The sequence below is a fragment of the Hyperoodon ampullatus genome (genome assembly GCF_949752795.1).
Source record: "Hyperoodon ampullatus genome assembly, chromosome: X".
Classification (NCBI taxonomy): Eukaryota; Metazoa; Chordata; class Mammalia; order Artiodactyla; family Ziphiidae; genus Hyperoodon; species Hyperoodon ampullatus.
The window spans coordinates 60453606-60470829 of record NC_136913.1 but is presented as its reverse complement, the minus strand read 5'-3'; the positions used below and the strand labels follow the sequence as shown (position 1 = coordinate 60470829).

Sequence of the window (17224 nt, the reverse complement as noted above, 5' to 3'; positions counted from 1 at the left end):
GCTTCACAGTCCCTTTAAAATGCTGATGAAAGCTATGGCCCTTCTTCCCAGAAAAATGCACGTAGAGATATACAAAATGCTAGATACTTTGCAGGGAGATTCTTAGACCCCCTCTTGAAGTTCACTCACATATCCCCTAAGGGTCCATGAACTCCAGGTTAACCCTCGCTGTATCGAAAGAGGCACCTACTGAGTGTCAGATGCTTTTCAGACATTGTCTCCTCTAATCCGCAAAAAAAACCCTATGAGTTAGGGATTATTACTGTGTCCATTTTGTGGACAAGGAAGCTGATTTTCAAAGAGTGGAAGTTTGCTTGCTCTATATTATATGGCTACTGTGTAACAGAGCTGAGACTAGGATTTTTGTCTCTCACTCTCTCTCTTTAAAGTAGTATATCATCTCATTGCTGTTCTTTTTTTCCTGCCTATTTCAATTGCAGTGTATTTGATGTACAATATTATATCAGTTACAGGTGTACAACATAGTGATTGACAATTTTTAAAGTTTACACTCCATTTATAATTATTATAAAATATTGGCTATATTCCCCGTGTTGTACAATATATCCTTGTAGCTCATTTTATACATAATAGTTTGTACCTTAGTCCCCTACTCCCATATTGCCCCTCCCCCCTTCCCTCTCCCCACTGGTAACCCCTAGTTTGTTCTCTGTATCTGTGAATCTGTTTCTTTTTTGTTATATTCACTACTTTATTGTATTTTTATCTTTTTTTTTTTTTTTTGGCCGCGCGGCTCACACGATCTTAGTTCCCCAGTTCCCCCACCAGGGATGGAACCCGTGCCCCCTGCAGTGGAAGCGCGGGAGCCCTAACCACTGGACCACCAGGGAATTCCCTGTTGTATTTTTTTAGATTTCACATATAAGTGATATCATACTTTTCTTGACTCTTGATATTCTTTCTATGATGGTATTGCCTTTTAGAGAAAAGATAGAGTGCTGTAATAAAAGTAACAAATAACAATAAATAAAAAATAATAAAACTAGCACATAAATAAAAGTAACAATAACACAATGCTATTGAATCACAATGGAAAGACAAATTAATTCTGATTGGGAAGAGGAAGACATTGGAGGAGGTAACATTTGCGCTAACCCTGAGGAATTTAAACCCACGGAAAATTAGGGTGGGTTAGAACATGAGCACAGTGCCTGGCACATATTAAAGGCTCAATAAATGTTTACTAAATAAACTATTTGTGTAAATAGTGTCTCCAATCAGCTCTGCGTTTGGGGGAAGATACATCTGGCAACAGAATAAAGAGTGGATTAGAGAGCAGGGGGCCTTTAGAAAGAGAGGCCAGTTAGTGGGTTCTAGTACTAATCGTGACTACAGGGAATGAAAGGCTGATTTAGCACCGTGGCTGTGGTCATGGAAAGGAGGACACGACTGCGAGAAACACAACAGAAGTAGAGCTGATAGGAGTCTCAGGGTGAGAGAGACGGAGGAATCGAAGATGACTTTGAGGTTTGAAGTCTGGGTGACTGAGAGGGTGATGATACCATTAACTGAGATACAGAACACAGGAAGAGAAGCAGATTCAGGGGAAGATGAGGAGTTTGAAGCCAGTATTGTTGTTCCTTCATTTCCAGAATCTACTTCTAAGTCAGACCCCCTCACCAGTCACAGTGGGGACCCAGCTCTCGCAACAGCTAAGGGTGGCTATTCTGGTTTGGATAAGGTCAGAGGAAAGATAGCTATAGATGTGCCCATGGGAGCCAAGACTGCAATTTCCATCCAGCCAAGACAGTAGAGCTTTGATAGCGGTTTCAGGGTGACTGAACCAAGGAAGGAGCATAGCATAGGATGGAGGGAGGTTCAGACCCTCCACTATATGGGATAAAATAATTTAGATGAGAAGGTGGCCGGGAACAGGGGTGGTGATGAGCAGATCCTTCCCAGGATCTAGGTAGTCTGAGGCTTCTTGGGTCTGTGACAATATTGGATACCCAGCTTGAGTCTCTACCTAACAAACACCACATTACAGCGGTGGTGTTACTTCTACAGATTAGATTAACACCTAATCTCCCAGAGGATTTAGCCTGTGTCATAGCACACATTCACCACACCCTCCGTAAAGCTCTGGCTTCTAAGGTTCTTTCCACCGGAAGTTATGACAGAAGGAAATGTGTGGGTGGGGAGGGGTAGTGGGTAAGGGGCCCAGGTTCCTGACACAGTCTACACCCAGGGAACGAAGAGTAAGCGCCATGTTGAAGCCACCATTGCCACTCAGATCCCTCTTATTCCTGCAGCTGCCTCTGCTGGGGGTGGGGCTGAAGCCAAAGGTCCTCACGCCCAATGGGAATGAAGACATCACAGCTGGTGGGAAACCTGGGACTGGAGGAGGTTGGTGAGAAGGGGAGCTGTGGGAAGGGGTCCTACTGAATTCTGGAACCTGCCACTGGACATTAGAAGGATGCGGGCAGAGTTTTAAGTGTACCATGGGGAGGGCAAGGGGAAGGGTTCCCTGCCTCACGCTGCTGCTTCTGACCATCGTGTCTTCTCTTCCCCTCCCCCACTTCATTTTCTCCCCAACCTAGACTTCTTCCTGACCTCTACACCCCCTGGGACCCTCAGTGTTCCCACTCTGCCCCTCCCAAAGGTTCAGTGTTTTGTGTTCAATGTCGAGTACATGAATTGCACCTGGAACAGCAGCTCTGAGCCCCAGCCCACCAACCTGACTCTGCATTATGGGTATGAGAAGGGGAGAGGGGATCGCACGGGGGAGGAAGAGGAGGTGGGCTAGGTGTGAGAGACCGCGTGGGGGCCAAGAGTATCCCAGGCTCCCCCCTGTTTTCTCATAAGGGGTAAGTCATAAGTCAGTTCAGAGGAGCTGAGGCTGGGCTGTGGAAATCCGGAGTACCCAAGTTTACCCCACTGTTCTTCTTCCTTGAAATCTTTCTCTAGGTACAAGAACTTTAATGATGATGATAAACTCCAAGAGTGTGGCCTCTATCTATTCTCTGAAGGGATCACTTCTGGCTGTTGGTTTGGAAAAAAGGAGATCCATCTCTACCAAACATTTGTTGTCCAGCTCCAGGACCCACGGGAACACAGGAGGCAGCCCGAACAGTTGCTAAAGCTGCAGGATCTGGGTAATTTGGAAAGGAGGGTCAGAGTATATTGTGGGGTATTGAGGAAAGGGGTATATAAACTAGTGTTCTTTCACCATGAGGGTACTTCGGCAGAAAAGAGGCGAGGAATAGAATGGGGAAGGGAGGAGGGCTCAGGCACACTACCTTCAGGATCCTGACTTGTCTAGGCCAGGGGAATGACCACACACGCACACATATCTCCAGTGATCCCCTGGGCTCCGGAGAACCTGACACTTCGCAACCTGAGTGAATTCCAGCTAGAACTGAGCTGGAGCAACAGACACTTGGACCATTGTTTGGAGCACCTGGTGCAGTACCGGAGTGACCGGGACCATAGCTGGACTGTGAGTGCGTGGGGATAGCAGCTCAGGCTGAGCAAGTGGGGATGAAGGATTCAATTAGCCAACAGGCAAGTTTGATCCCCAGCTCCTGTTCTGTGCCTCCCAGTTCCCCTGCCCACCTTCCACCCTCCTCTGACTCCTTTCCCTCTCATCACCGGTGAGTTTTCCTCAAGGTTTCCCTACCCATGCTCTTCCCAAAGCCAGAAAGACAAGTAAACAAAAGCAAGCCTTTAAGGAGGCATTAAATTCTAGGCAGTGAAGGGAGCAGTGTGGCTTGAGTAGTCAAGAGAGGAGGGAGAAACTGGGAAGAACCAGAAGATGACCTGGGGTGGGGGTGGGGGGCAGCAGTTTCCATTCTCCCTTCTTTTATAGACACCCATCTTTCCCTCACCCTCTTTCTCCTCAAGGAACAAGCCGTGGGTCACAGACACAGCTTCTCTCTGCCTAGCGTGGATGCACAGAAATTCTACATGTTCCGTGTTCGAAGCCGCTATAACCCACTCTGTGGAAGCGCTCAGCATTGGAGTGACTGGAGCTGCCCCATCCACTGGGGCAGCAATACTTCAAAGGGTAAAATGGGCCTAATACATCACCCCGACCCATGAGCCCAGGAACCTTTCTAGCACCACTGTCTTTTGCCCTACCTCCCTACCCCTAAGCCCCCAAACTTGGTGGCTCATCTCCCCTCCCTGTTCAACTCCAACCCCCAGGAAGCAGGATTTTTCTGTGTAGGGTTGGATCAGTGTGTTGTTACAGTAGGGGTGTGGATTGGGAAGGAGGCTGAGGGGGTCCTCAAAGGGGATACAGAATGTATAAAATTTCCCTGCAGCATTCCCGGAAAGCCTGCATGGTAAAGATGGCTTTGGAATCAGGCAAATCTAGGGTTTAAACCTGCCTCTGCCACTTCCTACGTCTTTGACCTTGGGCACATCACTCACCTCTTTGATTCTGTTTCCTCATCTGTAAAATGGAGATAATAATTGCTCCCCGCCCCGCTCAGGAGTTATGAGGATTAAGTATACAGATAGCGTTTAGCACAGTGTCTGGCACCAAGTTGGGGCTCTAAATGTTGGCACGTAGTAGGGGCACTACAAATGTTCGGTCTCCTTTCCTTTCCTCTTTTCCATAGAGAATCCTGAGAATCCTGAGACTCCTTCGTTGTTTGCACAGAAAACTGTGCTGATCCCCCTTGTCTCCATGGCATTCATCGTGATCCTCATCTGTTTGTACTGCTGGCTGGAACGGTGAGAATTCGGAATCCCAGAAAAATGAGGTGGGGGCTGGGAGTAGGGGAAGAGGGTTATTACCGGGTCTCCAGGAGTAGAGGGCGGGACAGCAAGGAATGAGGGATCACCCAAGTGGGCAAGGTGATGGAAGGAAGATGCAGGCGCAGACAACACAGAATCACTTCATTCCATGTGGGAGAACTGCGAGAAGGGTAATAAAGGAGCGTAACCGATGTGTTCCTGCTCCCTCTTTCTCCCCACTCAGGACGATGCCCCGAATTCCTACCCTCAAGAACCTAGAGGATCTGGTTACTGAATACCACGGGAACTTTTCGGTGAGAACATTGTCATAGGCAGACTGCGGTCTGTCAATGGCCAACCGCCTGCCAGCTAGACAGACAGAGCATGGGGGGCAGAGGGGAGGGGAGGGGAGGGAGGCCTGCGCTAACAGGATGTGGCCGACCAGTTGGGGGATGGGCTAGACGCAGAGAGACACCCAGAAGAACTGATCCTAGATTGGTTGAGGCAGATGGAAACAGTGGTATTGAGGGCCCAGGAGTGTGTGTGTCCCTTCTGTAATCACAGTGGTTGCAGATCTTGGGAGAGTTCCCCTGGCACAGAGCCTGGGTCTTTTGCTTCCTGCTTCTAATTGAGCCCTGACCTGGAGATATCTGTCTTTAGGCCTGGAGTGGTGTGTCTAAGGGACTGGCAGAAAGTCTGCAGCCAGACTACAGTGAACGGCTCTGCCACGTCAGTGAGATCCCCCCAAAAGGAGGGGAAGGGCCTGGGGGCTCCCCCTGCAGCCAGCATAGCCCCTACTGGGCTCCTCCATGTTACACCCTGAAACCTGAGCCCTGACACCCTGACAGAACCCCAGGGCCCTGTAGCCCTAAATTTTACTAACTTGCCCTCATCCAACCAACCTGGGTCCAGTGCTCACCTCGCCCCCCTGTGGCTGATTTTGAATTTTGTGCCCCCTATAACTGCCTTCTCATTCAATATCTCCTACTTGAGAATTGCCCCTTTGCCCTGTCCATGTTTCTCATCTCCCCCAGCCCAGCCCTTCCTCCTCACAGCATTGCTTCTGCTGTCCCTCCCTCCCTCCCCCTTTCCATCTACCCTTCAACTGTTCCAGGAATGAATGAGAAATAAAAGTTCTGTTGATAATCATCAAGGAAGTCTGCTGTTGTGGGGGGGGGAGCAAGGGAAACGTGGGGTGCAATGCGAGTGGGAGGCATGGTGCCGAGGGGAGGAAAGAGGCGCGGTTGACTCATGCCGCGGCGGCAGTGGCACTACAGACTCACTCGAAAAGAGTGCTGTTCCAGAAACGGACTTTTCTCTATGTGTCCTACACTCCTTCTAAGGGCCAGTTTAGAGTTAGATTTACCATGCTGCCCCCATTTTCTTTTGTTGCTGTTGTTGCCCCCATTTTAACAAATCTTTTATAGACCCCACCCAGGTTCTTCTCTCCTTAGCCTTACCTCACCTTCTGTCACACATACCACTCCTGACCTCATAATCCCTCAGCTGCAGCCTCAGGCCCCACCCCTAGGGATGCTGCTTATCCACAACTGCCCATAGCTCTCTCCTGTTTGCCCAGTCTGGACCTCCTCAGCCAATTTAATGCATCTTCCTCTCCAGTTCCCCGACCTTATGGGCCCACTTGGCCCCCCCAAGGCCTCTAGAACACCCTCCTTCTGCCATGACTTACTAAGACTCTCTGAAGAGTGAGAAGATCTTCAGAGCATGTTCATCTTTATCAAACATGGAGGTGAGGGGTATCACAGAGCTGGAGTCCATGTGTAGGGTTGGGGATGTTGGAGGGCAGTGGAGATCACAGAGATGGTATAAGTGAGGAAGGACCGCATGCCCCGTGTGCCATCTCTTCTCAGATAATCAACAGTTTCTGGCCAATACTAATTGTTCTGTCCTCCTGTTGCTGCATTATGTCCATCATGAAGTGGGGTTGCCTAAAACAGGTGAGAAGTGTGGGGAGGGGACTCATGGCCAAGGGTCAGAAGTAGCAGGGTCATCTCTAGCCCTCGAGTCCTCCTCCTGGCAAGAAGAGAGCTCCTTGAATCCCGACAGCTTCCTCCAACACGTTCTGAATAGGATCACTGGCCTCTTTTGCTCCCTCTCTCCCTCCTTAGCTGCCCCAATTACCCTGTGGTCTCCCTCCAGACACCATCGATTTGTGTGATGCAATGGGGACGATGCAGCTGTTTTTCCTGATGAAGACCCTTGGAGACTATGCCAACAAATTCCTCACAGCTCGAAACACCTACTACGTTTGTAGGCTGGAGCATGGGTTAGCAGGTAGCGGCTTGGGAGCATTCCCCAGAGATAGAGTAAGGCCCCAAAGATGGACTGTGGACTTGGTCCTTCAAATAGGGCCCCTCAACCAGATCCAAATTGACCGTCTCTAGTCAGCCTAAGGAAGGGCACTGCCTCTATGACATTGGTTAGGTTAGCACATTCTATGCACCGCTCCCCCCCTCCCCTGACCTGACCTAGGGATGGACCAGAGGGGAGAAAATAAGGTACACCAGCTCAAGGTAGTGTTGAGTGTTAGGGTCCTGAAATCTTGGGCTTTGGAAGGGTGGAGGCTGGGTGACGGGGGCTGGGGATCGTGCACTGCCGTGTTCACAGGAACTGGACTTGAGAATGTCTACAGAGCTTTTGTGCCCCTCCTGAAGACCCCAGAACCCAAGCTAATTGGTAAGGAGCGTGATGGAGGAAGAAGGCACATGGAGGGTACCGTATAACGGTGGGTGATGGAGAATATAGGGTGGGGCTGGTGTAGTCCATCAGGTAGGATCACAAGATCCTAGGAAAAGGGGAATAGGGTCTAGGGCCACTTCAGAAGGGAGGTTTAGCTCAAATCAGGTGCAGTGTGCCTGTGTCACTCATCCCTCCTCGCTGTTTCTCAGCCATCTCCTCAGTACATCTCCCTATCCCCACCACATCAGTCCCATCTTTCCCTTCACCTTTCGCTCTTGGAGTCTTGGTGTCCCGATTGCCACTGAAAAGAGCAAAGCTTAGGCACCTTCAGGTCACTCCTCAGCCTAGCTTTAGGCCCGGTTACTCCAAGTGATCATTTGAATGATGGGAGGGACAGGATGGGAAGGGAAGGTCTCCAGTCCTCAGAGGTGAGGGTGCCTCTTCCTGGTTCCTAGATGCCTTGCATACACAATGTGACCTCCTGCAGAGGGGTAAAATGAAAATGCATAGAAGACAAGAAGCCAAGAAAGTCGCTCCAGTTCACTCCAGTCAGTGAACCTCCCAGTAACACTTCCCAAACGTGGTCTGTCCCGGCAGCCTCCTTTCCCCGCCAGTCTACCGAAGGCTCCTCCAGCCTGGCCCTCTGGGATGAATTTCCTTTCCAAATCCAACATCCATGCCCAAGACCTGCCTCTCACCTCTTTTGTCCTGCCTTCGGCCCTAGTTTGTAAACAGCTTCCCTGCAGGGGCCTCTTTCTCTACTTACTGACCCTATCCTTTTCCAGTCCAAGTCATCAGGACACTCAGATGAAGAGGGGACCACTCGCAGTGGTCCACTCTTTAAGGCCAGAGCGAACTTTATCCGTAGTAGGGATAAAAATTGCTAACAAAATAAAGTGACCAAGTGAGAGCAGCGATACTAGGTATGAAATTACTGGCATTTAACGTGAGGTTCCTTTTTTCAAGAAAGACTTCTTCTCCCAATATCTGCACCAAGGCTTAAGTCTGCGCCAGGCATTGTGGAGGCGCTCAGGGTGGGTAGGAGCAGCGAGGGCGAGCACATGGGTGGGGGGTGAGGAAAGACAGCGAAGTCCAGCACAATGAGCCTTTGAGGGACAGAGTGGGGGGTGGGGTCTTCTCCAACCAGACTACCTCCCCCTGGGAGGCCTATCACAGCCCGCCTACTCCTGCTGGGGTTAGGTGACGGATGGGCATCTTCCCTCCCCCCACCACACTCCACCAAGTCCCCGTCTGAAATTCCCCCACCCCCCCACCAGTCTGCCTCTGGGCAGTCCCTACCTCCCCCTCCGATATCCGCGGGGAACAGCGAGGCAGCAGAAACCAGAGCTGGTTATAGGCATTTATTGAATTTATTCATTTATTGATTTGACACACTTCCCCACTCCAATCTAGCACATGATACAATCTGGGTAGGCCAGGCGCTGACACAGGAAATGATGGGAACCCACAGCAGGGGCGGGGGAGGGGACAATGCAGAGGGGACTGGGGGAGGGGCTGCTTTGGGGGCTAGGGTGGAGAAGGAGCCCCAGATGGCCTTTCCTAGCAGGTGCTAGTAAACCTGATCCACATTCCCCTCCATCCCTGCTCATTTCCCAGACCCTCAGCCAAGCTCCCCAGCTCCCCTTTCCCTGTTCCGCCCCTCCCCCTGCCTGCTACTGCACACACTTCCACATAACCCCTGCAGTCAGGCAAGGGGAAGAAGGGCAGGGACAGCTGTCTGGGGCCTTGAACAGGGAGGTCTCTGTGCCTAACTTTATCGCCCTAAATCCTTCCCTCCTTCACTTCTCCCCCCTCCCACCCCCTTCCAAGGCCACAAACTCATTCCTGGCCCTCAACGCACTCTCCCACCACAGCGCGAACCCACAGGGGGTCACGCGAGAGTGTGACTGTGCCCCAACGCCACACACTCCCAGGCACAAGGTGACAGAGTGAGGGGACCTGGCTTAGGGAAACTCCAAGCTAGTTCCGTGTAGGCCGTGTTTTACAGCTGGTCCTCACGGGAGCTCTTCCCCTTGCCCCCTGCTCTCTGCTGACCTGGGGTTCTCTCCCCTACTTCCCCCATGTTCCCCGGAGTAATGTCTGTAGTGTTTGCATCAGGTCACTAGGACAAAGCCTTCAGAAAGAAAAAAGCATTCTCCCCATCACTAGCACCTTGCCACTGTTAAAAATCTCTATATTTGTGTTTATATTTCTTTAAAAGTTTATAAAAAGCCTTTCTGTTATCTGTAGCCTTCCAAGGGCGATTTGGCCTGCTGAGCCACTCCAGGCTTCAGACCTTGGCCCTTCCAGCTCCCCATTACCACCCCCGCACAATCCCACACCACTGGCACAAGGGGCCACTGCATAAAAATCCCAGGCTCAACCCAGCCTGGACCAGCTCAGATAAGACTCTACAAAAAATCCTGCTCCCGAAGGCAGGGGTAAGGCCACTGGTGACTTCACATTTCCAACAGTACTGCCCGCCCCTGCTACAAAACCTATGGGGTGGGAATGGGGGGCGGCCTGAGGATGGCTCCTGAGAGGGGGGCCTTACCCCCTAATTGGCACAGTGAGAATAAACCCTCTCCCTTTCCCCTCCCCTTTCCCTCCCCACCCCCAGCTTTATAATTTCCTCAACACCCAGGTGAGCAGACCCTACCCTAGCTCTAAAGCAGGGTCCCAAATTCCCAGGGAGGGGTCAAGGGTAAAGAGTGGATATGGGCACGCCTGGCTCCGTCTCTGAAGCAGGGAATAAAGCTGCCAGCCAATGGCTCAGGGATCTGTGGGAAGAGAAGACGGAGGACAACGTAAGAGGCTCCTCTGGGGCATGACAACTTTCCACCATCAAGGTCCACACCAAGGAAAACAGAGACGGCCCCTTCCCCACCTCTCCCATGCTACCTTGTAGGGGTGAGCACTGCTGAGGGGCCTGGAGGTCCCATCTGGAAACTATGCCACTCTAACATGACATCGTCCCTCCAATTCCCCGGGACCTCCGGCTACCCCTTGTTCTACCTCTCCTTTGCTCAATCACAGGACTAGCTGGACACCTAGGAGGAGGTATAGGTTGTGAGATGCTACCGTGATTCGGAGGTGCCGTACCTGGCTCAAAGTTGAAGTCCAGTCCTTCGCCCCCATCCATGAGGTCATTGATGATGTTATCCATGTCACACTCCAGATTCTCCATGTACATATCAAGATCGAGATCCTGAGGCATTCGGTCTTGGCTTGGAGCTTCAGTAGGAGGCGTGAGCACAGGAGCCCCCAGGGGCTTGGGGACGGGAGCACCCGCCATGACTGGAGGCGGTGCTGGTGCTATCATCGGAAGGGTGGGAACCAGACCGCTGGGGCCTGGAGCCTCTAGGGGCTTAGGACACAGGCCACCCCCTGTGCCTAGCTTACTGGAGGAAGGTATCCCCCCCAGCAACAGAAGTGTCGGAGCCTGGGACAGAATGGGATCTACCTGGGTCATGAGGACATCAGCAGGAGGTGGTGGCGTATCAGAGGTGAGCAGGGCCTCCAGGGACTGGGAGCTTGAGAAGCACCCTTCTCCTGCTGACAGGGGCCCCTCTGCTGGGCTGAAGAGGGAGGTGCTGTAGGTGTGTAAAGGGCCTGAAACCCCAGGATGCTGCAAAGAGAAGCCAGTGAGGCTGCTCCGAGACAGCAGGGAATGGGGAGATGTGAGATTGAGCCCATCTAACAGCTCCAGATCTTCTTTTAGGGTGGGAGGGACACCCCCAGCATAGCTGCTGGCCGAGGCTGGCATTTCCTCTTCCGCCAGCACCTCAGGCTCTGGCCTCCTGGGGGAGGGCCGGGTGCTGACAGTGCTAGCATTCGAACTGCTTCGCGGACGGAAGGTGCTCCACACATCAGCTTCCTCGCGGTTTCGAGAGCGAGGGCTGCCTGACCACTTGGCAAAGTGGCCAACAGGGCTCCTCGGAGTGGCACCTTCGGGCGGAGCTGGCAGCACAGCTGGTTTCTTCTTGGGGGCCTTGCTGCGGCCCCGGAGCAGCCTGCTGCTGCTATCCATGGAGGCTGCCCGGCGGCGGGGCGCCTTGCCACTCTTGCCTCCCTCTGGATTCAGCATCCACCAAGAGCTCTTGCCGGTAGCCTCGTTGTGAACCTTGATGAACTTGCTGTGCAGGGACAGGTTGTGGCGGATCGAGTTCTGGAGGGGGCAGAGGCAACAGGAAAGGGAGGTCAGCGGCCGGCAGTGCAGTCTAAAAGGACGCTGGGATGCAGCGGGGGCATTCCTGGAGACGCAAAGCTAGTCAAATCCAGGGGGAAAAGAGGCGAAGGTAGGGGTGGGGGATGGTGGCAGGGGATGAGACCACACACAGTTCCCACCCGAGCAATGAGCTACTCAGAGGGCACCGTGCCCCCCTCCCCGCCCCCCCCCCCAAGAGCTCACAGCGCTCTACCCCTCCCAAGTCTCTGGTGGCTGTCTGGGGCTTGTGGGCGTTGGGAAGACGCACTCCTGGTTCAGCAAGAACTAGGCTCAAGTGGGAAAGAGCGTTCCACAGCTCCACCCCTTTCCTTGAGTGCAGGCTTGGGTGGAATTTACAGGACAGTGGTGCAACAGCAGCCCAGGACAGACCCACCCTGTCCTGAGCCAGTCCTCTGAACTGGCTCCACTCTGTACAGGGCATTTGGGCCCCGGCTCTCTATAGGATTGGCAGATTCCTTTTTTCTGATTTCTCCCAATTCCTGGACACACACCCTCAAGTACACTCAGGCCAGGCTTCTCCCTGTGCCTCAAATACACCAGGCCCATCCCTCCCCTCCCTCCCTCCTTCTCCCGGGGAAGGATCTCCCCTCTCTAAATTCTACTAGCTTGTCAAGATCAAGCTGAAGTCCTCTCTCTTTTCTAAAGTGGTTGCTTGACTTCTGCAGCCAAATTTCTTGTACAGCATTTTTCATCTGTTCCCCGCAAATTTCCCTAATCTATATTATGCTGTTGATGGTTTCAAGTAATTCGTCTTATCAAGTGTAAATGCCAGGACATGTTGTCCAAGTCGGCAGCCCCCAGCAGTGCCCCCCTCAGAATGCCAATCTCCCAGTACATAATCAATATTTGTTGCCTGATTGGTGGGTGGCCCTCTGGTGACGGATGGTGAATCTCCCCTTGAGGCTCCGTCAGCTCTTGAGTGCCTTGAGTATTAGAAGCTGTGTTCTTCCTTCCTCCCTCGCTGCTGATATTCTGCTAGAGATAAGTTTTTTTCTCCAGGGGCCCAGGGAGCTGAGATTGGCAGCTTCTTGAGCCCCCAGAGCAGCTTATTTCTACTGGCTGCTCCAGGCTAGTTACACCATCCTTTTGTGTCCGCCCCACCCCACCCTCCAGGAACCTCCCTTCTCTTTCCTATCTCCTTTTCCCCACTTCTCCTCAGGAATTTGTGCATAGGATCTCCAACCTTAGGGGCATTTGACCTCCCACACAAAGGTCTTTAGTGTTTAGAAACTTGGGAGGAGGCCAGAAGGGCTTGGAGCAACTAGCAGGCTGAGGCTATGGACAGTCAGAAATCACTTCATGTGCTTCAGACTGATGCTCTAGATAAGGAGACCCTTTGCCTGGGGAAAGATGCTTAAGCAGCCTCTTGCTCCAGGGCTCTTTAGAAGTCATTGTCTGTAGTAATGGCATTCCAACTCCTCTGGCTGCGTTAGTGTTTTTGGTTCCTTCAAGGAATCACACTTGTCCATCCAGCCTGGGCTCTTAGTAACTGAGAACCACAGTGACTTTTGGCACTGTGATTTCCCACCCACCCCCCCGCACCCCCTGCCTTTCCATCCTCTAACTCTGGGTCTACTGAGAAGGTTCATTCCTTTCCCTACTACTCAGTACCCACGAGTGCCATTTGTTCATCCCCTCTTCTTTAGGCCTTGGAACTAGTACATTGTACAGCCTCCTACCTGGAGAGGTCGGCTCCCTAGAAGTCTACCGTTCTAACCTGTTGGAAGGGGGGCGACTGCTAATTGCTCCCCCAGCCACCTAAATTAAGCCTTCTTGTTCTAGGTGAGTGCCGCCCCCTGGTGGAGTGGTAGTAACCTTGGCACATCACCAGGGAAGCCAGCTCAGTCTTGAGGTCTCCCCCTTGGAGTGGGGTGGGGGTGGGGACTGGCAGGTGAGGGCCTTGGAGGCCCCAGATTTGGCCTGATTTGGCTTTGCCATCATTCCATGGCAGCATGAATTAGCAGAAAGAGCATATGATTTATAGTTAGACCTGAGTTCAAGTCCTCATTGTATCGATTTTGGCGAGTTTCCTAACCTTTCTGCACCTTAGTTTCCTAATATGTAAAATGTGGAATCTCAGAATTGCTGTGAAGATAAATGAAATTAAAATTTTTAATTACTTTGTAAACTAAAAAACCCCGTATACGTGTAAATTCTAAGGAGGGACTACACTACCACAGCATAACTAACAACTCATGGTTATTTCTTCTACCCTGGAAAATGAACCTAAGGGAAAAGAAAAACAGCTGTGTAGGCTGGGTCCAAGGAGGGGAGCTCTGTATGAGCTGAGACTGTGGCGTGGCAGTCTACCCAGAAATAGTGCCAAGGGTCTCAGTCAGCTGTCCTGCTTTCTGTTCTGCCCAACCCCTAGGGATACTGCGGATCCGATCCCTTGATCTCTTATACCTAGGAGAAGACCCTCCTCTGCTCACTCAACCCTCTGTATTTCCTTGCATGCTGATCTCACCACCTATGGGGGCACAAGGCGTCAAAAGGAGTTAAAGCTCCCAAATCTTGTGATTAGAGTCCCAAATTTCTCAGGACAAGCTTTCAGAGCATCTAGCGAGATCTTTCCTCGCAGTTTCCTCATGGAAGGCCAAGGGAACTCCCAACCTTGTGCTCTGAAGTCAGAGCCCTATCTATCTTTTCCGTGAATATTCCTCAACAGTAAATGAAAACTTCCCCCCACAACTTGGATAGCCCCTTACTAAGGAGAGTTTCTTGGCATTATATAGGGTAAACCGAGGCAGCCCCCCCCTTTTTTCTTAGTGCATAAGATCTGCTACCTTACCACATGGATATCACTCTTTTTACCTTTCGCCACTTCACTCCATCTTCTTGGGTAGCAGAGTCCTAGAACAGTACTTCTACCCTGAGGTATTGGGAGGCAAGCAGGGAATCCAAGTGATCCCACAGGAATGGGAGAAAAGGTGTTGGGGTGGGAGGTGGGGGAGGAGGGAAGGCTAGGTTCCTGTGGGGAATCCACACAGTTCCTGCTGTACATAGGATAAAGACTTCTCTGTGGGGATAAGTGTTTGGGGCAGCCCAAGCCAAAGTGCTGGGAGTGTTGAGCAGTGAGCAGAGAATTCAATTTTCTCCAGGGCAAGGACAGTGTCTTATTCATCTGTGATCCTCCAGCGTCAAGCACCCAGCGGCATATACTATGTCTTAAGTAAATGTTTGTCTAAATGACGACGGAAGGTGGACCTCTGGGCTAGGGGTGTAAAAGGGGCCCCAGAGTAAAGGTAAGGAGACTGGGGGGACCAGGAGCAGACGGGTATTGGGACGGAGGTAAGGGGGTCATAGTTACCTTCCATCCTGCTGAGCTGTTGCTGTCACCCTTGTCCTTGAAGTAGGGCACTGTGCGGACCATCCACTCATAGATCTGGGCTAGTGTCAGTCGCTTCTCGGGGGCGCTTTCAATGGCCTGGCTGATGAGTTCTGCATATGACTGATTTCCCCAGGCATTCCGGCGGGAGCCTCCCTTCCGAGGACCTGTTACGGCCCCCAGGATCCCAGGCTGGGGGCCCCCTGCCGGGTCAGGGAGCCGGGAGGGCAACAGGGTCGGCTGGGAGCGCCCCTCCGAGCGCCCCTCCGTGTGTACCTTCTCTCCCAGACCTGACTCCACCTCGGCCGGCTCGGACGGCTCGGGAGCGAGCTCTGGTCGGGGAAGGGGCCAGGTGCAGGAGCGGGGACGGCTCTGGGGTTCGAAGTCGGGATCGAGGTCTACGAGCGCGGCAGCCTCTCTGGCTGAATTCTCATTCACTGGATCCATACGTGGAGTTGGACCTCCGCCGCTCAGCGTTCAGAGGAGCCTGCCACAGTCCCTCGCGATGCCTCCCCCCAGGGGGGAAGCACCGAGGGCCAGGAGGCACATTCCTGCCAGTCCTCAGAAAGTCTCGAACTTCCCCCTCGCCCCTGGACGCTAGCCCCTAAGCTGTCCCTTGCACACAGTTAGTTCTCTGATCCTCTCCTCCACAACAGCCTGCAGCCTCGGAGCTCTTTCCGAGACACCACCTGTAACCTTCGCCTAGCGAAGGCACTTTTTCCCCAACCTCTCACTCAGCTTCCTGCTCTTTTAAACCTGAGGCACCGTATCCCCTCACAAATCGCGCTCCCATCACCGAACGTCTCTTTAGCCGCAGTTCCCTCCCCCTTTTAAGTTGCTGCCCCCCGGACACTCCTCCCGAATTTCCTCCACCCGGATCACTGCCCTCCCCCGCGTCACTCGCCCCTCCCCTGACTCCCCCTCCCCCCGCCTCTTCCCTCCCCCCACCTCTTACTCGGGTCCACGTCCCCGCGGCCCCAGCCTCTTGAATTCCCGCACCAATCCCCCTATCAACCCCCCCCACCCCCCGCCCCCCGGGTTTCCCTTTTGTTTTGCTCCAAGCTGCGGCCCCCGCCTGACGTCTCTGTTTACCACTCGCCGGGGCAGCCATCTGCGCACGCGCCTGGAGAGCGGGTTGGGAAACAGAGTTCTCTAGTCGTGCCAGCCTGGTCGGGCTTGGGGACTACATCTCCCGTCCTACTTCGCGGCCAGGAGCCCGATCTGGGTGGCAGGAGAGCGGCGTGGCAGGATATAGAGAGGGGGAACATTAATTATTAGAGGTCGTCGCAGACTTTTTCTTTTCTTTAAAAATCATTTTCTTCCTTTTCTCCCCTTCCCCCCTCCTCCCTTGTGATTCGGGATCGCCTAGATGAGCGTGTCGAGAGATGTTAGACCGTTCCGTCTTTCCGTCAGAAGAGGGCAAAAGGAAAAAATGCGGTCCCTGCAAGAAGCAGAAAACCGAGAAGCATGAAGCAAAGAACTGACTAAAGAATAGGCTTGTTTTCGTGTTGAGGAGATGGGCGGAGGGCTTGGGGAACATAAACAAATGGTTAGCTGATGATGGTGTCTCCCCCACCGCTCTCGACTCCCCATACGCAGTTCCCATTGATAGTGCGGTTGCTAACCAGTTTTCTCCACTGGCTCTTCTGGCCTCTCCTCAAATATTGATATTCTCCAGGTTCCCATCTTCGGCGGCTTCACTTCTCATTCAACAGGTTCCAAACAGAACTCATTATCTGTTCCTGCACCCACACCCCTATCCTCTGGATACTCTTATCTCTGAATTTGGTTAATGGTTGTCCTAATCTACCCAGTCTCCTAAGCTAGATTTACCCTTCATCTTTTCATCTCCCTAACCTCCCACATCCAAATCCCAGTTCAGGATCTTATTTATCACTGGACTAAATTGCAGCATCGTCTTAATCAGACCTCCCACCATGAATCTTTTCCCAACTGCAGTTTATGTTCTGTGCTGTCAACAAAGTAACCTTTCTAAGAAACACTCCTGGTAATAACTAAAATTTATGGAACACTTATTATGTGCCAGGCGCTGTGCTGACTGCTTTATATAAACTAGCTCCTTTACTCCTCAAATCAACCCTGTGAGGTAGGTACCCCTGTCATCCCCATTTTCCAGACGAAGACACTAATGCTCAGAGATTTAGTGACTTGCCCAAAGTCACACAGCTAGGAGGCAGGAGAACTGGAATATCACCTATATGTGATCATAGCATTTCCCTGCTTAAAACTTCCTTTGATTTTCC

General features: G+C 52.2%; 3 protein-coding genes across 3 annotated transcripts; 2 read left to right on the top strand and 1 right to left on the bottom strand.

Moving 5' to 3' along the window:
• Nucleotides 1-2228: 2228 nt before the first annotated feature.
• IL2RG (interleukin 2 receptor subunit gamma) lies at nt 2229-5541 on the top strand (the record flags this gene model as incomplete). Its single annotated transcript, XM_079727741.1, has 8 exons — nt 2229-2343; nt 2562-2715; nt 2929-3116; nt 3321-3460; nt 3865-4027; nt 4587-4701; nt 4949-5018; nt 5365-5541. The coding sequence occupies 8 exons, from the start codon at nt 2229-2231 to the stop codon at nt 5539-5541; spliced, it is 1122 nt and encodes a 373-aa protein (XP_079583867.1).
• Nucleotides 5542-6429: 888 nt separating this feature from the next.
• LOC307069699 (uncharacterized protein CXorf65 homolog) lies at nt 6430-8291 on the top strand (the record flags this gene model as incomplete). Its single annotated transcript, XM_079728050.1, has 6 exons — nt 6430-6454; nt 6576-6662; nt 6865-6999; nt 7282-7401; nt 7860-7933; nt 8190-8291. 6 exons carry the CDS (start codon nt 6430-6432, stop codon nt 8289-8291), a joined length of 543 nt encoding a protein of 180 aa, XP_079584176.1.
• A 2072-nt stretch (nt 8292-10363) lies between these two features.
• Nucleotides 10364-15419, bottom strand: FOXO4 (forkhead box O4; the record flags this gene model as incomplete). The annotated part of the gene is made up of 2 exons (XM_079728049.1): nt 14943-15419; nt 10364-11572 (listed from the first exon to the last, which is right to left on the bottom strand). The coding sequence occupies exons 1-2, from the start codon at nt 15405-15407 to the stop codon at nt 10364-10366; spliced, it is 1674 nt and encodes a 557-aa protein (XP_079584175.1). The 5' UTR covers nt 15408-15419.
• Between the last annotated feature and the right edge of the window lie 1805 nt (nt 15420-17224).